Below are 21,857 nucleotides of genomic sequence, written 5' to 3' on the forward strand. Positions count from 1 at the left end.
ACAGATTATTCCCAGCTTCCCAAGGAGCCACCACACTGACTTTCACAGTGACTGTACCAGTTCACACTGCCACCAACAGTGTTCTCCTTTCCCCACATCCTCGCCAGCTTATGCTGACACTTGTCTTATTGATCTTAGCTGTTTTGACGGTTGTAAGATGAAATTTCTAGTTTGTTTGGCTAAGGATGCTGAACACTATCTCAGATATTTTCATTTCATCTTCTGAACACTCTGTTTAGTTCTAAATCCTGCTGTAAATTTAGGTTATCTGTTTCCTTGACATTCAGCTTGTTTGAGTTCTTTGTATAACTGGTAAAGATTTTCTTCCCATTCTGTAGGTTGCCTATTGGCTCAAATGATGGTCTCCTTTACTGTACAGAGGTTTTTAGCTTTCTGAGGTACCACTGATTAATTTTGATCTTAGTGCCTATGTTTCTGGGGTCCTGTGCCAATGAGCCCAATCATGTTCCCCAGTTTCTCTTCTGTCAGATTCAGGGTATCTTACATTGAGGACCTTGATCCATTTGGAGTTGAGTTTGCTCAGGTGATGGATATGACCTATTTGGATTCTACACGCAGACATCCAGTTTAGCCTCACTGCTTGGTGAAGGTGCTGGCTTTTCTCCTGTGCACATTTTTGGCTTGACTACATTTTACAGTTTACTATAGAGCCACAACAGCTGGACTCTGATCATCAGAAGGAAACCCTGTTTATTCCTAATTTAAACTGATAGCCAGGCACTGTGCTAGACAGTTTCAGACGTATGGCATTGCAGATACAGGACCAGATCTTTTCATTTTTATTTTTTTAAAGACTTATTTGTAAATTACATAAAGGTCTGTGTGTGTGGGGGGGGTATGTGCCCATGACTGCTGGTGATGAAGAGGCCAGAAGAGGGTGTCAGATCTCCTAGTGTGCAGTTACAGGTAGGTGTGGGTCACCTGTGTGGGTGTTGGAAACCAAACCTGGGTCCTCTGCGAAAGCAGTGCACACCCTTAGCTTCTGAGCTTTGCCTTCAGCCTTATTCTTTAAATTTATTTTTATGTGCATTAATGTTTGGTCACGGGTGTCGGGTTCCCTCCCCAGAACTGGAGTCACAGTCTTGAGCTGCCACATGGACACTGGGAATTGAACCTGGGTCCTCTGGAAGAGCAGTTAGTGTTCTTAACCGCTGAGCCATCTCTCCTGCTCTCAGCCTATTTTTTTTTCCTTAGAGACAGGTGATGTGTGAAACCTAGGGTCTGGCAAGATACTCCAATCATTGGGAAGAGGAAATTAAAGGTGGGGGAACAGAGACTTCTTGTGCTCCATTGCCCCAGTGGTGAACCTTTCTTCCTGCCCCATGAAAAGCTGAATCTACGGTCAGATGCTGGGGAGATGGGGGCTCTAAAGAGAGCTTCAATGCAGGTGGCTGTGGAAGAGGTGGGCTCCAGGCTCCCACAGCAGGGACAGTGTGTCTCTTGATCTAGCATCGGGCTGCCAACCCTCAAGCTGGTGGCCACACTGCTCTCTCCCATTTACCAGTGGAGCCTCCTGTCTCTGTCTTTTTTATTATTATTACCTGTGTGTATAGGTGTGTACATGTGTGTGTGCACGCATGTGTACGTGTGTGTGTGTGTGTGTGTGTGTGTGTAAGTTCAGGGGACAGAGGTAATGTCCCATGTCTTCCTCAATTGCTTTCCACCCTATGCCCTGAGATAGTCATCCACTGGACTGGATATCACTGATTTTGCTTGATTGACTGACCAGTGAGTTACAGAAATAATCCTGTCCCCACCTCCCCAGTGTGCAGTTTATAGGTCCATGCTGCCATAGCGGAAATAAAGATGGGATGAGGAACTTGAGATCTAACGACTTGATTTGCATGGACAAGAAGGGAAGCTAACACTAATGCGTGTCTACTCACAGTCAGACAGAGAGCCCCTGAGGTCCTTGTTCCCTTGTCTGAATTTACATACGAGGCTTAGTAAGACTGAGTGGCCTGTTCAGAATAATTGCACCCAAGAACAGCAAATGCAGGGTTTACACTAGCCTGGCTGCCTCATTCTGTCTCATGTCCACGCATGATCCGGCCATCTCGCTCTAGAGGAACCCACCAAAGCTGGGCAAGCCTCCTCCTGTGTTTCTCTGGGCTGCTTCCTAGCCTCCATCCCACAAGGCTGGGATCGGAAACCATCAAGGGCAGCCAGCGTGCTTCTCCACTCTATCTTTTCGGACAATTTGTTCCATAAGTGCTTGTTTTCAAACCACTCAACATCGCTCCCCCAGGGTGTCCACACGGCTTTTGGTTGGAGCAGTGTTGGCCACTCTTCTCAGATCCATGTTTCTTCACTTGTTGAGCCTGTCATAAAGTATTTTAAGGAGGCTGAAAATTATCCTCACTAACAAGCGTGAAAGGCATCTGGGCCAGGCTTGCCAGGAGCATAGACATTTATTGGGATTTCTCGCTCAGAACTCAAGGCTTGGAGCCTTTGAATTTCTCACATCACTGTCTTCCAAAAAGTGGACTGGGAAGACAGTAAAATCATGGATGCTCTGAGCTGAGAGTGACCTTAATTTACTCCTCACTTTCAGATGAAGAAATCTTGACTGGAAAAGGAGGCATGACATGTTTTGGGGTCACCTATATCACTGGTGACACAGTCAAGACTCATGCACATATTTTTGCAGACATGGTTTATATCTCATTCTCCTGTACCACACAGCTGTCAAGAAAACCAGAATTGGGTGTCAATCCATGCATTATCTACAAGCCCATTTATTTATCCATCCAACCACACATCTGCTATCTATCACCCATCTACCCAAACATCGTTCCATCCATGATCTATCCATCTACCCATTAATCTATCCTTCTGTTCACCCATTCACCCACCACCTATCCACCCATTCATACATGTGTGCACTCATTCATGAAACCATCCATCCACTCATCTACTACACATCCATTCATCTATCTATCTATCTACATACACTTTCGCCCACCATTTATCGACCTACCCTGTAACTAACTCATATATGCATACACCTATCCCCTTAGCCATTCATCTGAATCTCTCCTGACAATAACAAAAGGACATTTCTACCTAAACAGTTGGGATCTTTCCAATTAAAACCATTAACACAAATAATGATTTGGGAGGATTGATTGGTCCCCAGAGTATTTGGCATTATAAAATTTGCGGGATATCTCCAGTATTGCAAAAACATTCAGTGTTGCAAAAGGCTTGTATGAAATTGTGCCAGCAACAATCATCGGTCACAGCATGGTGTGAGATGGATTCAGAGCCTTTTGAACCAAACAGAACAATTTTGATGACAACATTAAAATGTTGCAATAAAAAAAAACCCCAAAACCTATTACATGCATGTCATGTTTACAGTTTTTCAAACTCCAGCAGCTTTGTGTGCAGGGCAGAGGGTTACATAAGGGAAGGGGGTTTAGAATATTAGAGTCAGGTGGAACGTGAGGAACAGCTAAGTCAGAAAGGAAGGGATCACTAACCTGTAATCTAAGTAACTGGGTTTAAATCCTATCTGCCATTACTCTGCTACATTCTCCTCAGCAAAGGAATCATCTTTCTGAATATCTCATTTTTCATATAAAAGAGCAATTACTGACATCTGTCCCAGAGAGCTGTATGCGAAGACTCAGGAAGAGAATGAATTCTAGGTGAACATCTACTATGACCCAGGTTCTGTGCTTTGTGTTTTATGGAGATTTTCTTCCAGTCAGTCGAGGAAATCAAATATGAGAGAAGAAGATTTGGCATATATATTTAAACTCCACTCAAATCCAAGCTGTGGCCCTGGCCGCCGTTAACATCCTTTGGTGCTCATCCCCTGCATTCTGATGACTCCCTTCTCTTCGCTATCAACTCTGTTGGCATTAACACTCTAGTACAGAGCAACAGACACTTGGCCAGCCTTCAGTATCCATTTATATCAGATAAAGAACTGAGGCTAATGAGAAGAAATAATATTCCCACTACTGATCTGTGACAACCAGACCCTTAGATGGGATCCATGGAATCTAGATCCAGATGTGTGTTTCTCTGGCCCTCCGAGATCTGTGACTTTTTAAAACCTCGATGCATAGTTATTTTGTTTACCCAGACGGCTACAAGGCTAGCTCCTGGTAGAGCTTTGTGAGCACTTGATGATTTCCAAAGAGGCTCAGAACACTGTCTTCTCCTTTCGGTCCACCTCTGCTAAAGCAATTCTCTCCCCTACTACACCCCAAACTACCCTTTCTCATGCATGCATGCATGCATGCATCCATCGAACCATCTACCCATCTGCTAGTCTGTCCACCTATCAACACGTCCATCTATGCATCTGTACACACATCCATTCATCTATATATCTAGCCATCCATCACTCACTCACCCACCCATCCACCTATCATCCATATATCCACCCACATATTCATTCATCACCTATGAATTCACTCGTGCAAGCATCCGTCCATAATTCTACCCATCCACACATTGTCTAACCACCTAACCACCGACCTATTCAACACCTGTCCATCCAAGCACAAGAGGAATGTTCTAGACCTGACATGCGGTGCTAGGCCACAGTTGAAACACAAACATACTTAAAATGTTATAAAATTACCAACCAAACTAAGTGTTCAAGGTGCACGTGAAACATAAATGGGGAGGTAGATGCAGAAGCGTTGACATTCTCTGTTGCTTCTACTTTGGTAATCACTGCCATGCCTGGAGTCAGGTCTGTACGTAAATGCCCTTGTCTTCTACATAACTTCCCTACTTCTAGACCCATGAGTGATGGACCTTGGTGCTGAGGTTGCAATTTGTACCCTTATGTTACTAACTGGACTTGCTCTCTAGATTCAGAATACTTCCTAATAACAGATAACCCAAGATATTTTGGCAGTAGATAAATCTAGCTGTATCATTTTAAAGAAGGATTTGATTTGCCATCACTCATAAAAGAACAAATGGGATAATCTGCTTCCTGGCCAGGATGTAGTGCGAATGCCAAGAATGTCTAACCTACATCCGTCATGGGGAAACCAAACAGACACACTGTAGGAGAGTATGTCCAGCAACTGACCTGTCTTTTTCAGAAATGCCAGTGTCATGAAATACAGTGAGGGGCCAGGAGTCTTTCTAGATGGAAGAGCAATGAGACACGATATTCACATGTATGACCCTAGACTGGATGGTGCCCCAGGATCAAAATGATGCTATAATTGACATTACTGGAGCAACTGAAGAAAGTTAACCTTCATTGTTAATGAATTCTTACTAAATACAAAGGAGGGTGAGAGAAAAGTGATAAAGAAATAAGAAAGAAACAAAAATGTAGCAAAATATTCATAGTTGATGACTCAAATAAAAAGATGTGTAGGTGTTGGTTACAGTGTGTCCTTTCTCTGTAGGTTTAAAACAAAGGGAGTCATAAATGAGACTGGTCTGATATACAGGGCTGAACAGGATGGTCACACCCCAGTCCTATGCACAGTATCTTTATTAGTAACTCTGGTGACAAGAACATCAGGTGGCATCTGTGTCTCCTTTACTTATGTTGAGCATAACATTGGCCTTAAACCCAAACCTTGCCTCAAAAACTGTTGTCAAACATGAATTGAATATGTGCACGGTGGCTAATTCACATCCGCAGGCCCAGCACTTGAGGGACAGAGGCAGGAGATTAGCCTCAAGTCTGAAGCCAGGGTGAGAGCCAGGCCAACCTGGGCTACAGACTGACACCATATCTCAAACAAACAAGCAAAATTTTCCCACTGTACCCATAAGTATTTCAACTATTCTTGTCCATTTAGCATTAAAATGATTATTGTTGCACCACAACCACAGCCACTCCATTTCTGTGATACCACTTCAGCACCGTCAGTATTAGATGGCTGGGTCTGAGCTCTCTCTCTCTGGTCTTCAGACTTATGCTGGATTCAGATCCCCCATTCCTTACAGTTCAGGACAGAACTCCAAAGACCACCAAGAAGGCTAACATGTTTTTGGGGATTGAACTACGTAGAACAAAATAACATTGCACAATATGCCATTTGAAGAAGAAACAAATAAATAAGATGTGATGGTCCGTCATAACCTTCTGGGGGACAGGAAGCAAGCCGTCCTTGGTCGCCCCATAGCTGCCTACGATAATAAACACATCATATTCGAACAATTGGCTTCATAGTTCACAGTAGATATATGAGCGATTTAAAGACTCGGTTCCCCTAAGCTGTAAAATTCAATTAATAAAAATGGATTTAAAAAACTTAGTGAGATCATTATCTAGGAAAAAGAAAGCAAAACAGAACAGGAATTCTCTCGGAATATAAACGGCCAGTGCTACCTCATGCTGGCGAGACCACAGTGAAAGCTGACGTGTTTACACACTGCTGATGACCGCAAAATTCTCTTGGAGAACATTCTGGGGAACTGCATCCTGAGCCGTAAAAAGTGTTCACATTGTTCATAAACTGTTCTCTATCCTGGGGGTTACCCCCCCCAAAGGATCCAAAAGAACAGAGATGTGTCTTACATAACAACATTGAAACACATGTGTGGCTGTAGCAAGGGGATGTATACATGCGTGTGAACACAGGGTGACAGGAAGCTGCTGTTGTGAAGGCGACTGAGGTCAGAGTGTGGGAATGATGGGTGGGTTCTGATGCACCCACATGGTGCTGCTATAGTTGGGTCACATAAGGACTTTGAATAACTAATCCCATATTGACTAGGAGAGGAAAGGAGCATGTCAAGGGTTGAATTGCGTCTTACTCTAATTCATACATCGAAGCCCCAGAACCCAGCCCTGTTATCACATCTGCAGAGAAGGCCTTGAGAAAAGTGAAAAAGTTTACAGGAGACAGTAAAAGATTTCCTAATGCATATACATGTGTCCACACACATGCAAATATGCATACACGGAGCACACATAACACACACGCCATTCACTAAACATACCACACATACACACACACACACACCCTCACTCCTTCTCTCCCTCCCTTCTACTCCCTATCTCATACACTCACACTCACATACACACATACACACACACCACACACATACCACACACACAAGCCACATATCCCATTCTCTCTCTCACAACACCACACACATACCATGCCATACACACATACCGTACCACACACACCACACACTATACACCACACAATACTACACACACACAACAGATCACGCACCTACCAACACACACTACACATACCACAACACACACACACAGACTGTGAAAACTTGGGACTATGGACAGCAGAGACTCAAGCAGACTATTAAACACTCCCGTCCACAGCACTATTTGTTAGAAGGCAGAAGCGACCCCACATGCCTAGCATATAACTGATGACCCTTGATTTTAGTGAAATCAACCCATCACAAACAGGATCCGTCATTCTCCACCTGCAGGAGGAACCTAGCGTAGCCTCAGCAAGTGGATGGAGATGACCAGGGACTAACAGAGGGTGAGAGAGAGTGAGTGGTAATAGCACAGTTCCCTCTTGAGAAGCTGAAGAGGGTTCCGGAAATCGAGCTGGTAGGGACAGTCACACAACAACGTCGATACACACAATATTATCACCCAGTCAAAGGTTGGGTGTGGTGGTGCACGCCTTTAATTCCAAAATTCGGGAGGCAGAGGCAGGCAGATCTGTGAGTTCAAGACCAGCTTCATTTACATAATGAGTTCCAGGCCAGGCAGACTAGGTAGTGAGACCCTGTTTCACGGGGGTGGGGAGAATGAAAAAAAAAAAAAAGAAAAAAAATCTACACTTAAAATGGTGATTAGGGCAAATTTTTCTGCCCCGCATTTTCCCACAGTGAAATGATTCCAGAGGGTAATTCGAGAGGGGTGTTGAGTAGGGCGGAGGGTGGGAAGATGGACTGAAACTCAGTCTGGGTCTCGAGATTCAACCTCAGGGATGTGGAGGCAATTTAAGGGAGAGTCTAGCTAGATTCAGACAAGCTCTCCAGGCAAGCGATTACTCAGCGTCAGTCCGTCCCACCCAAGTCCACATGATGGATGGGCCAGCTGGGAGGGACCCCATGAAGCCCCAGCTCAGCTTTCACGATTGAAATTTGGGGACCTGGCTGGGAGCCCATCGGCTGGAGTCTTGGCTCTTCACTGCCTCCCATGCCTTCTAGCGTCAAATAAAGAGGTAGCGAGGCCTGGGTTGGGCTTCTACAAGCTTGTCCGGAATGAGGGGCTAGCCTCTCTGCCCAATAGGAGAGGAAGGACAGGGCTTGGGTACCACATGCTTGGGGTTTGTGTGGCTGGGGACCATTTCTAAGCCCCTCGCCTAGGGAAGAAAAACAAACAGCCCAAAGCAGGCAGCTCCAGCTGCTCCACATGTCCCCAGGCTGGAATGGGGAGAGCTAGCCCAGCCCCAGATGTCTAGTTAAAGGGAAAGCAAGAGGCAACGGGAGGGAATGGGAACGTTTCCATAAAGCCATTTTATCAAGGAAATTTGAAAAGTCATCCCCGAGAGCTCGTGGGTTTTGCTTCGTAATTTCAATGCGGGACTATGATCGGACGGCACATCTGTGTGAGGGCATGTGCCATAAAGCAGGCCTCATAAAAAACCCACACACCCGGGCTGTGTGTGCTGAGCCCAAACGAGGGGAACAGAGAATTGGCTCAGGGCTTGAGTCCTTGTGGAAAAATCAACCCCGGTGTCAATCACTTCTGGCTGCCTCGTTTCTCCCCCAGTACTTGTGAAGAATCCAGGGGATGACGGAAGACCTGAGCTCTGGCTCGGCGTGATCACGGTTGACGAGAACTCTGCCTGGCCTGGGTTCTAGGTCCAACTGATCTATGTGCCCTTTGTGGGAGGCCAGGTGTAAATTGTAAGTAGACAATGGGAGGGAGCTTGTGAGGCAGGCTTTGAACCAGGAGCAGGGTGAACCCCAGCTGCCTACCCCAACCACTAGTACCATTTAAATTGGCTGAATTCCTGTGCATCTAATTTTGTTATTGTTAGTCATGATGTGTGTGTGTGTGTATTTTAGTATGCATTGGGACTATAGGAACTTCACCGGGTACTGAGCTCTTTGAGTTTAAGAGGGATTCCTGTGGCATTTTAAAGGGGGCTGTTTGATTACCAGCACCAACAGAGTTAGAGAAGATCAAAAATGAAAAATATGTCCCAGCAAACCCCGTACCCACACAACGCTATGCTTCTCATGTCTCCAAGTTCCCTTTCTTTATCCTTTTATGTACATATTTACATAGTGGTCCTCTAAGTGTATACATACTAGGGGCTCTCTTTCCTCTTCTTATGGCTCCGTAAACCCTCTCCTTGGTTGCCGACATATACATATCTACTTTTTAAAGGCACTACACATTTTTTATTAGATGGAGACTGGGAAGAGTCAAGTGAGAGAAACGGGTGTTTGCTTTTGGAATGATGGGACAAGGATGAGGCTGTCTGAGGAGGATTCCTCTCTTTGAAATCCACACTTGGGTAGACAATGAGCCATTTGCAGAGATGCAGAATACTGGGGGAGGAAAAAATAAGAGTTTTGTCGGTATGCCAAATTTATTGTGCTTACTAAAATACCAAGTGCTCATGGAATGTGTTAGATTGGGATCCAGGAGAAAAATCAGAGGGGAAGACAGTCATAATCTGAGGGGGCACTGATGTGGGCTTCCTCTCTATATGCGATAAATATGTTTTATTACCAATGGTTAATTTAAAAAAAAAAAGCTGCTTTGGCCTGTTTCAGGTAAGAATCTAGGTAGGTGGGAAAACTAAACTGAATGCAGGGAGAAAGAAGGCGGAATCAGGCAGATGCCACGCAGTTGCCAAAGGAGAAAGATACCAAAAGCTTACAGGTAAGCCACAGCCTCATGGTGATACACAGATTAATAGAAATGTGTTAATTTAAGATATAAGAGCTAGCTAGAAATACACCTGAGCTATTGGCCAAACACTATTGTAATTAAAATAGCTTCTGTGTCATTATTCGAGTCTGGGTGGCCAGGAAAGCAACGCACCATCTCCTCTTCCAGGGCACAATAGTGATGTCAGTCACTAGGGAGACAGTTCAGCTGCAGACACTACAGAGGGCCCAGGTGATGCAGGTTGGGTCAAGAAGCCAAGAGCACCCAGTGATTGTTTGGACTGAACTAGGACTTCTCAATATCCTAGAAAGCCCTGTTGAGCTCAAGGAAGCATTCACTGAGTGCCTGGTACAAGGCCGGGAACATACAGAGGCACTTTGGAGACGACAGCCTGGAATGTAAGCGATCACTCACGTCCCCTTTTAATGCTTCTAAAACTTGAAGCTCAGGAAAGCTTAAATCATTTCCCCATCTTGCAGAACAAGAACAACTCAAGCAGGGGCTGGAGAGATGGCTCAGTGGTTACTAGCAGGTACTGCTCTGCAGAAGACCTAAGTTCGGTTCCCAGCATCCATGCTGGGTAGCTTACGACCCCCTGCAATTCCAGCTCCAGGGGATCAGATACCTTTGACCTCAGTTAGCACCTGCCCTCATGTGCACCTGCCCTCACACAGAAGCACACATATACTCATAATTTTAAAGGTAAAAAAATTAAAAAGAATAATCAAGCTAAGATGCAAACTCTGGTTTGCTGGACCTGAACCATCTCTGCTGGTTCTGTCTGTTTCACTGCTGCCTGCTCCCCCACCAGGTCCGATCTCTTTGGCTAGGGCATCTCCTTGGTCCTCTTCTTCCTCCTGCTCTCCCACCAGGCCTGATCTCTATGGCTAGGGCATCTCTTTGGTCCTCTTCTTCCTCCTGATCCTCAACCAGGCCTGATCTCTATGGCTAGGGCACCTCCTTGGTCCTCTCCTTCCTCCTACTCCACCACCAGGCCTGATCAATCTCTATGGCTAGGGCATCTCCTTGGTCCTCTCCTTCCTCCTGCTCCCCTACCAGGTCTGATCTCTATGGCTAGGGCATCTCCTTGGTCGTCTCCTCCCCCTGTGTCCCACAGTGTGTGGCATACAGCTGGCATTTGGTAAGCAATAAGTTGGATGTGATGAGGGAAGGCTCTGTGTCCTTGGGTGTGCCCAATACGCCATCTTGCCTACAGGATTATCACAGAAATTCCAGGTGTTTAGACTTCTCACCAATAAGGTGGAAGTGAAAGCATTCCAGTTGCTTGGCTTCGATCCAGGTTCAAACTCACAGCCCCAGGTAGGGGCAAAATTCCCTCAGTAGCCCTGGGCACCCCCAGCAGAAGGCAGAAGGACAGGTAGATTGCAAAGGTGCTACAGCTGAGCCCTAAAGAAAAAGGCTGGCCCTACCCTGCCTCCTTTTCTCTTTGCTTAGAAAATTTTATTCTCTAGGGAGGTCTGTGTGCTGTACACAGTCTCCTGTGCCCTCCTCTTCTGTGTCCTGGCAGAGACTCAATGCACGTGATCATATCTGTGGAGCACGGTGAAATAAGATCTAGGTTCTTAGTTATAACCATCGCAGGAACACCAGCGGACTTGCATGGCCAAGCACCAAGAGAGGCGACTTATTGACAGGACGAGTTAGTGGCACCCTGGCCACGAGGGTGAGAAGTGCAGAGGACTCCCTTCTTCCTGGATAGAGGGACTAAGGGCAATGTGTGTGTCCAGGGAGAAGAGTCCTTTCCTCTTTGTGGATGGAGACACTAAGGATCAGACCCTTGGAATAGTTTGTCCACGGTCAGTAGCTAAGCCATGATCCTTTCCCCTGCAGCCGTCTAACTCCAATGTCCCTGTGCTTCCCCAGACAGTAGATTCTACCTCACACCAGGAAGTTCAGGTCAAGGAAATACCATATTCTCCTGATATCCTCCATACGCCAGACCTGATGCCCAGCCCTGTGGGACCATGGGCCACAATGCCTGAATCCTGCATTTCATTCCCGTCACTCTACAAATAAACTGTTTCCTAGATTCCTTTGGTGTTATGGGATGGATGACAAAATCTACCCAAAACTCTTTGAAAGTTGTGAAGTATGAGGCTGAGGTCCGGGAACTTTCTGACAAGCAAATTGTCGAAGCAGAGCCGCCAAAGCCTTCCTCCTAAGAGTCAGGCAGCAAGTGCTTTAGTCTCTGTAGGTCATATAAGGGCTATTACCACTGACCTGGCTGCTACAGAGTGAAGATAGTCATAGATATATGCAAATGAATGTGTGTGGTAGTAGTCTAATAAAACTTTATTTATAAAAAGGTGGTGATCATATGTGGTCCTTTGCCTGAAAGGATTCCAGTGGGCCATAGATGAGATCTCGCCTCTGCTCTTCTGTCCCTGTTGTGCAGCCAGGACTTGATTGGTGACCCAGAGAGAGAACTTAGCCATCATGCTGTCACCGTTCTGTCTGTCCCTGTCCCCTACCTTTCTCACCTCAAGGGAAGTCAGAGGCATCATCCTGGGTGAAAGAATTGGGGTTGGGGGGTGTCACCATGTCAAAGTTATCCTGGTCCTTCTTTCTCTACCACTTTAGCCCTAAGAGGAGAAGGGAGATACTCTGACAGGTGGGAAACCCAGAAGAGTCAGGTGGGATTCAGGGAAGCGGCAGGCTTTCAGGTGAGTGTTGGCCAAATCTAAGGATCCTGGAGGTGACCTGTCTCCCCCTGTGGGGCATAAGAGGAAAAGTAAAAGTGCGGGCTGGTGAGCCCCTGGTCACATTCTCCAGGGAACGACACATGTGGCAGCAGGCTACGGAGTGCAGTTTGGGTTGGGACGCTGGCACAGGCTGAAGGGGAAAGCTGAATGACAGATGTCTGCACCCATTGTCAAATTTGTGCAACAGGCTGCAATGTTTGGCAGAATCCAGCGTGATGACATCTCCTTGGGATCCCTGACAACATCTGCATTTAACTTGAAACAGCAGCAGGACCAATAAAGCTTGTTTTCCCATCAGAGAACTGAGAACTCTTACCAGGAAGTGTGTCGTTTGAAAGATCTAGGGGCTAGGGCAGGAAATGACTAGGATTGTTTGGGGCTGGATAGTATTCCATACTTAGATCTACACGGGCCAGACCACAGTCGGCCTAATCTGGTAAATGCTGCCCTGGCCATACCACACTATGGATAGTGTCTATTTATGTTTATCACTCAAACCTAGAGCTTTTTTGGGGGGGGTGGGGGGTATTGAGAAAGAATGGCATATTGTGCTTATTCTATCCATTAATAATTTAGTATTGGTTGTATACAGGAAATTAAGAATACAAGAGGTAATGCCTCATCAAGAAACAGTTCTCTTAGAGTGGAAGGAACACTAATCCAAAGCAATCATTTCTATCTGGAATGCAAAGAGGTCTCCATACATAGGGGTCTCCAAACCTGGTCCTTTGAGCTACTGCTACCAGAGGGGACGGGCTTGCTCACTCTGGGGGTTGCACCCAATCAACACCACAGACAGCATGAGGGACAGCGGGAGGCATAAAAATGTTTTTCTCATTTGTGGCTGACCTTCAGGCAAAGTCGAATACTTTATCTGCCTAGGGAGTGAGGAGGGAGGGAGGCTGTACGAGATGTCCTTGGAGGCCCCTTGCAACACTGAGCCTCGGTGCCATGGGTGGGGCTGGCACCGTGGATATGGCACGAGTACCTTCTCCGCTCTAGACCCACAAGTTGGGAATGCTGTCCGGGGTCTGAGCCAGGAGCTCTTAGATGGCATCATGGGGCACTTGTCTTGGTTCATTAGAATCAGCTGGGACTTAGGCACATACTCACAAGCGTAGCCCTATCTTCAGACAGGCGTGCGTGCTCAGGCTAAACCAGTGGGTCGCTTAATCCTTTGCTATTCTCAAAGCAAAATCCCTCTGAGTGTGTTAATAATAACAATCTAATGGTCACCAAGTTCTTTTCCTGTGCCAAAAACTAAGCGCTTTCACGCATTAATTTGTTTAATCTTTGCAACAATCCTACAGGGGTGTGGACTATTTTACAAATGAGGAAATGAGAAATATCGAAGGTTGTTACTCTTTTTACTCCCAAGATGACACAGCCATTCAATGGTGAAGCCTGGAGTTTAACCGCAAGTTTGGCCTCAGGGCCCGGAGCCTAGTGGGAACGGCACTCTTTTTACAATATGCAAAAGACACAGAGAAAAATAAAACTGTCATTTGACCCAATATTTTTCAGACTATGGCTGTGTTCCATTCAGATTATGAAATGAATGGCTGGGTTTAAGCTGTTTTAAAAACAAAAAAGAAGTGAGTAGAATAGGGTAGAAATCCATCAGTGAAATCAGGCATTTCAGTGTTGGGTGTGTGTGTGTGTGTGTGTGTGTGTGTGTGCTGGCTGTTATGTAAAATGTGCCTTAGTCATGGAGAGAGAGAGAGAGAGAGAGAGAGAGAGAGAGAGAGAGAGAGAGAAGGAGGAGGAGGAGGAGGAGGAGGAGGATGAGGAGAAGAAGGGGAAGAAGAAGAAGAAGAAGAAGAAGAAGAAGAAGAAGAAGAAGAAGAAGAAGAAGAAGAAGAAGAAGAAGAAGAAGAAGAAGAAGAAGAAGAAGAAGAAGAAGAAGAAGAAGAAGAAGAAGAAGAAGGGGGAGGGGAGGGGGGGAGGGGAGGGGGAGGGGAGGAGGAGGAAGAGGAAGAAGACAATGACAACAAGGAGGAGGAAGAGGGAGAAGAAGAGGAGGAGGAGGAGGAGGAGGAGGAGGAGGAGGAGGAGGAGGAGGAGGAGGAGGAGAGAAGACATCGTGGTCATGTCCAGCCTGCTGACATTACAAATGAATAACATAATATCCAGTTAGCAGAGAGATGCTCTGAGAGTATGGGACACTGGCAGATGAGCCAAAACTAACTTCCAGTCTCCATTTCTCCATTATTCATCTCAGTGGACTGCCAAGGAAACCAAGAAGAAAGAGCGACACTATCAATGGCACCAATACTACCAGCCCCTCCCTCAGCCACACGTGTATCTCCAGCCGCCCTAGAACTCACTCTGTAAACCAGGCTGGCCTCGAACTCACAGAGATCCGCCTGCCTCTGCCTCCTGGAGTGCTGGGATTAAAGGTGTGAGCCACCACCACCAGGTACCAAATGTTCTTGACAGGAAATTCCATATTCATATCCTTTAGAGGCTAGAATAAAGTGAAAATACCGTTTTCCCCCACATGAGTGTCTTCCAAAGTTGTCTTGTTCATTTATTCTCTCATCCATTCATACATCTGAAAGTCAGCCCTTGAAGAATCAAACCAAACAGACAAAAAACTGTAAGACAAAACTAAGTACCGCGCCTGTCTTTGTCCTAAAGGGACTAAGGCTGTTGGTGCGGAGACTGGGATTCCCTGTGACAGAAGAAGGTGGGGCTGGGCTAGGAAGAGCAAGTGTAGAGGCCCCAGATGGAGCATGAATGAGGTGCCCCACAAATCCCTTCTCTGTGGTCTCTGCACTTGCTGTGGGTGGACCCCAGATCTGCCTCTCGGTTCTCATTTTAATTACCTTCAAATCCCCACAAGGTGCGATGGGGTGACAGCTGACTCTACCCTTGTTAATTACCTCCTCGAAAGGGATTTTAATGACACAAGATTCACCACCTCCCCAGGAAGAAAGAAAACTAACGCCTCATAGATGCACACCTCTTTCCACCGCAGGGGCAGGAAAATTCTCTCTGCTGTCCTCAAAGTCAGGATTCTGGCGCACGGTGAGCAACGTCCTTGACATTGGCTACAGACACAGGGTGGGATGCCTCGGGACTGTCCGAATAAAGACTGATGACATCATACTCTGACCTCCATGATGCATGGGGGCATCGGCATCCACAGTGCAGATGGCCGTGTGCTCTGAGGACACGTCATTGTCTGCAGGTTTCAGGGACCAGCCTGCTTGAAACAAGGTAATTGAAATAGCTAGTGCTCAGGTCAGATCTCCCCTAGGACTCCACAATTCTGGCATTCGGGAATGGGGCATTCTTTTTGCATAATTTGCTATACATAGCTACATTGTGTGTGTGTGTGTGTGTGTGTGTGTGTGAGAGAGAGAGAGAGAGAGAGAGAGAGAGAGAGAGAGAGAGGGAGAGAGAGAGAGAGACTTTAAACTCATCCTGAACAGCAACCACACCTCATTACCTTTTTATCCCTGTGATTGAAGATGATGATGGCAATTGTTAGCTGTTGCTATTAAGAAAGAATTAAAGCCAGGTGTGGGAGCACATGCCCATAAGCCCAGGACTCAGGAGGCTGAGGCAGAAGACTCCCAAGAATTTGGGGCCAGTGTGGGCTATGTAGTGAATTCCAGTTCAGCCTGGGCTATAATACAGGAGAGCATGGAGAGTATGGATGGCCAGTTCTGCCTGAGGTTAAGCACCCTCAGTGAACCCCAAAGGGAGCCAGCCAGGTAAGCTCCAGATCACCCGAACCACCTCCTCCACTTCCTATTACCTTGGTGTTTGCTAGTGGGGAGCATCCTTGGAGATATTCAGTCAGGTGGCCCAAGAGCCCTCATCCCTGAGATGGGGAAGAGCCTCCCTAAGTACCACATTCTCCTTCTGATGGGAGTGGTCACTGCTGCCTGCACTTCCATGGGCTTCCCTTATAAAACCTCTCCCAGAGGCCAACATGGTTGTCCAGACAGGAATCTAGGCAGTTGATAACAGCCACACCCCCTGAGCCAAGAGATTAGTTCTGATCCGCTCTAAATTTTCATCGTGCACAGGCAATAATCCGTGACTCCAAAACTCACAGGCTGAAAGGAAACAGTCATGACCCAAAAACTCCGCTCATGTCTGAACAACTTGAACAACGAAGGAAGGCTGGCAGTGTTTCCACAAGATTGGGAAACCACATCCGGCCCTCCTTGCTCGAGCTTCCGGGATGTCATCATAAATCCCATGAGAACACTTAGCCGAGAGAGAGAGAGAGAGAGAGAGAGAGAGAGAGAGAGAGAGAGAGAGAGAGAGCCTTTCTGTGTCACGCTGCACAGCGCTGTCGCTCGCAGAGCGCCTCTCTGTGCTGAACGGACAGCTGCCCGTCTTCACAATATCCACCCTTAGGTTTCAGGTCCAACCTCAGCCAAGCAGAATGTGCCTTACCCTTTTCCATGCGGCAGCCCTTCAGGTATCAGAAGAAAACTTTCCTCCCCTGCACACTTTTCTTGAGATGAGATGATAGCTCCCTGTCCCCATCCTTAGCCTCCAAGGTCCTATCCCAGGTCCCCTTCCACCCTTAGAAATCCCCTTTTGGCCACTTAAAAGTTCCTGTTCAGAGTAGTTGTAACACCATGGCTTTCCTGCTGGGTTGAGACACTTTCCAAACATTCCAGAAATTTGTTATGGTCCTAGCAGCCAAAACCACAAAACCCAGATCCCAAGAACATGTTCAAATCATCCCCTGACTGGCTTGGCCCACGGTAGACCTTGCTGGACACCATCCTTGAGTCGCTGGGATGAGTCATGAGTTGCTCTCAGTGTTGCTGTTGGCCATTCCTCAGTGCAGGGCTTGGTAAGACAGGCACCACCCCTGATACCCTGAGGGTGGAAACCTGAAGGCACAGGCAACACCAGCTATCCTGTTACAATGCCCAAGTGGCTGGTTCCACTTGACGGGGAGTGAGTCAAGACCAGAGAGGTCCTGGGCATCATTTCAGGATTTCCAGCAAAGGGTCATCTGTATGGGTGGAACCTCCAGAGTCTTGCCCTCTGGTTAACTCAAGAACCCCACCCTGGGCACTCCAAGGCAGCTCTACCTGGTCCATAGCCTCACTCCAAACAGCCCCACCCTTTTCTGTGCAATAGCCGTTTCTTCAGAGTGTCCCCACTCCGGCAACATTCTGTACCCTAGCACAGTGCCCACTGCACGTATCCTTGACAGGGCTCTGGTCACCTGACCCTGGATCAGCCTCCTTCAGAGAATCCCCTGGCTCTTACTGAACTGTGTCTCAGTCTCACCACAGAGCCTGGTCCAGGGGAGGGTCTCATCTGATAGAGAATCCCTTTGACCTTTGTTGCCAAGCTGTCCACGTCTCCATTGAGAAGGTGGAAATGAGCAGTTGTTCCTCTGGAGAGAGCCCGGAAGAGACCACCAGAGCCTGGCTTTGCTGTCTCCATCATGGTGGGATGAACTGCAGGTGGCTAAACTGGACTGCTCACAGCACAAAGCCAACAGACTCCCATTGAATCCCTTTCTTTTCTTTCTTATTTTTCTTCCTTTATCTTTCTTTCTTTTCTTCCTTCTTTTTTTTGAGACAATCTCTTTTTATATAATCTTGGCTGTCCTGGAACTCACTATGTAGATCAGGCCGGCTTTGAACTCACAAAGATCCACCTGGCTCTGCCTCCCAAGTGCTGGAATTAAAAGTGTAACAACACCCACCCCCCTCTCAATCCCTTTCTAAATCTGCCAGCTTTGCCTGGCCCTGGCTCTAGGATGTCCCCCTTCCCATCCCACCCACCAAAGGCCCATCTCATAAACAGTCATGGGGGAAGAACCGTGAGCTGAGATAGAAACAATTCTACCTCCTCAAAATTGCAAAGGGAAACAGGCTAGGGTTAGGGACAGGGGTAGGCCGTGATTAGCCTCAGCCCCAAAGTGCTATATGACTGTTTTGATGACACCCCAGAGGCTGGGGAGTCCTTGTGTAAGGCATGTGTCTCCTGATGATGCAGGGACAGTCAGAAGCCACCCTGGGGAGCTGGATCTGTCCTACTGGCTTCAGAGGCTCCACACCCTCAAATGCCTCCCCTTTCAGTCCACTCCACACAGAAACAGGCAATGCTACCTAAGAAGCGCATTCAGTCAGAAAGACCAGCCAGCAGTTTCCTCTCTGGTTTCCATAGCAACAGGGTGGCCCAGCATCTTCCTCTCTGGGTTTCTATAGCAACAAGTGCAGCATTCGGGCTTCTGACAGTGGGAGTGGGGAACGGAGGTGCTGAGTCTTCCTCCCTCACCCCCAAAGTCCTGGATACAGAAAGATTGCTCTTACCTGCTAAGATGAAGATACCCACAAGAATCAGGAAGACCAGAAGGTAGAGCCCCAGGACTGCATGCTTCAGTGCTGACAGGGAGCCCAGCTGGGTACAGCAGCCACCCACCTTCCGTTTGTGACATGGGCCTAAAGGAGAAGAAATGGAACAGAAGCGATGTTTGAAAACAACTCCATGGGCTGTTCTTATGAGGTCTCGCCTCTCCCTCTTGCATACAGACGTTTAGGCTCTCCTGCACATCTATGGTTCAGGAACTTTCCAGGACCATCATAAGCTGTTCAGCTTCTTGTTCTCCACCCGCCCTCTGAATAACCCAAACAGGTCTGTGTGGTTCCCATAAACACATCTCCAAGTACCAGAAACACACTAAGGCAGGCTTTACCATGCGTTCTTTACCAAGTACCATTACTTCCCACAATCCAGGGAATATGGAGAAAAGTCAACATGAAAATTGCTATCTCAGTGGATGAAGATGCCTGGTGCACATGCCTGGAGACCCGACTTCCGCCCCCACAGAGAGAACTGACTCCATGGAGTTTCCCTCTGACCTCCATGGTGTACTGTGGCACACGCACTCACACATACCCTTGATGTTAATAATGATTTTAAAAGATTAGAACTTGCAAGTGGTTCGGAGAAAATGGGAAGGAACACAAGGCTCTGGCCAGACTATGGACAGTTGCACCTGCTCTGCAGGAAGTGGTGGGCCACTAGAATGTTGGAGACGAACTAGAACCTTCTCAACCTTCCTGATGCTGCGACCCTTTAATACAGTTCTTCATGTTGTGGTGACCCCTAACCGTAAAATTAGTTCATTGCTGCTTTAGAACTGTAATTTGCCTACTGTTATGAACCATAATGTAAATGTCTGATGTGCAACCCCGTGAGGGTTGTGACCCACAGGTTGAGAACCACTGTGCTAGAAAGCACTCTCTGACTCCTTATCTTTAATATCATCAACAATTAGAAGCTAAAAGTCGTGGAGAGCATAAATAAAACAGGTTTGGAAGCCACGTCTGATCACCAGCTTGCAAACGTGGGTTTAACCAAAAATCGTAGTAACCTCGTCCTGTACGGTTAGACCATAGTGTCTGCTGGAGAGAAGACATTGATTGCTGTCCTGGGCTGTACAGACAGTGTGTCCATGTCTTTGGGCTCACATCCAAAGTCAGCTAACTAAATGCCTGATGCATTATTTGCTTTTCTTGTTGTTGAGATAAAATTCCTGACAAAAACAATAAGGAAGAAAGATATTATTTGCTGCAAGCATGTGGTCCATATTGCAGGGTGTCTGTCATATGACATCATATGGCATCCACAGCCAGCAGGCAGAGAGATAGATGAATGGTGATGCTTCTTTTTATTCAGGACCAGCATTCCAGCCCATAGGTTGATGCTACCCGTATTCAGAGTAGACCTTCCCTCTTCAGATAAACTTCTCTGGAAAGGGTCTCATGGGTACACCCAGAGGGGTGTTTCTATGGTGATTCTAAAACCTGATGAAGTTGGCAACCAAGATTAGCTATTATAGTAGGACATAGTGGCACACACCTTTAATCCCAGCATTCAGAGGGCAGAGGCAGGTGGATCTCTATGAGTTTGAGACCAGCCTGGTCTACAGAATGAGTTAGTTCCAGGATAGCTAAGCAGCCACACAGAGAAACTCTGTCTTAGTAGGGATGGGGGGGGGGATTAACCGTTATACCTGTCTGTAGCGCCTGAGCTACGGGACAGTTCGCGAGTCAGGCAAGGAGCTGAGATTAAAGTATGCTAGAGACGTGAGTCATTCAGGAAGAGAGAATGCAGAATGTCGTTTATTCAACCTTAGAGAAAGCCTTATATACTTAACTGCTACACAGTAGAAATCCTCCAGGCAGGTGGGAAATTATCAGGCTCAAGCAGGGGAGCAAACAACTCCCCTGTAGCTAACCACCAGGGTGGGCAGAGCCAGCACAGGAACAAACAAGATGTTTTGCCAGAAACTGCAAGCTATCCTCCATATGAAACCTGGGAGGAGGGGTAGACCTATGGGCTCTACACCTGTCAATATATAGTTACTGGAGAGACTGAAGCAGGAGGATGGCAAATTTAAGATTGTCTGGGCTACATGATAAGTTCAAGGCCAGCCTGGGTAACTTAGTGAGCCCTTGCCTCAAAAAAAACAAAAAAGGTGGTGGGTAGATCAGAGTGCTTGTCTAGCATGCACTGGGCCCGAGGCCCCATCCTCAGGACCGCAGATGGCAGCTACTGCTAGTGAGAACCTTGCATTGGGACTCAGGGCATCTATCGATGCAATTTGTCCCTCAAGGCCAGCCCTTCAAAGCCCACACAGAGACCAGGAAACTTACAGACCTTCTACGTCAATCAAAAGAGGGATGCAAGGACCCCTTTTCCATCCCATCTCAGGACAGTTTATAAGAATCAACGTATGATGTTCTTTTCAAAACACAAAGTCTCTCTCTTACTCTCTACTCCATGGAGGTGACAGGCCCCTCCAGAGGGACCATCCTTTATAGTCCACTGCCACTGAAGGGACGGCTATGGGGGAAGGAAAGGGTTGGCAAGAGAAACCCTAAGTCGTTTCATTGGCTTTGAGGCACTTTGAGAGCTGTGTTTTCTCTCTTGAGCATCCTCTGCAGGTTTGGTTACCATGGGGACATTGTGGGTGACAACTGATGCCTTTGGAGCCAAACAGAGATGCCTGGATCCTCAGAGGTGCGTTGACTTGTATAGCATCTTCCTGTTCATATCCTCCACTTGATTGCAAACACTGCCTTTAAAACACTACGCAGGACGGCTGCGCAACCTCGCCATAAAGCATCAGGCACAACACAAAGCTAACTGCCAAAGAATAAAAAGCCAACAATCCTTCTTCCCAATCCTTAAATGTTAGCAAATTTTGAGAAATCAAGCTGGTTCTCCACAAGCACTTGAACAGAGATCATCTTTTTTTTTTTTTTTTTTTTTTTTTT

The 21,857-nt window shown here is 46.9% G+C and overlaps 1 protein-coding gene across 1 annotated transcript in view; it reads right to left on the bottom strand.

Moving 5' to 3' along the window:
- The window catches only part of Scara5 (scavenger receptor class A member 5), a 91,869-nt gene that overhangs the window by 50,260 nt on the left and 19,752 nt on the right, over positions 1–21,857 (bottom strand). The window contains exon 3 of the mRNA XM_057786796.1: positions 18,885–19,013. Within this exon, the coding sequence (XP_057642779.1) occupies positions 18,885–19,013 (129 nt within the window). The remainder of the gene's footprint in view (positions 1–18,884; positions 19,014–21,857) is intronic.

The sequence above is a fragment of the Chionomys nivalis genome, chromosome 12 (genome assembly GCF_950005125.1).
Source record: "Chionomys nivalis chromosome 12, mChiNiv1.1, whole genome shotgun sequence".
Taxonomy (NCBI): domain Eukaryota; kingdom Metazoa; phylum Chordata; class Mammalia; order Rodentia; family Cricetidae; genus Chionomys; species Chionomys nivalis.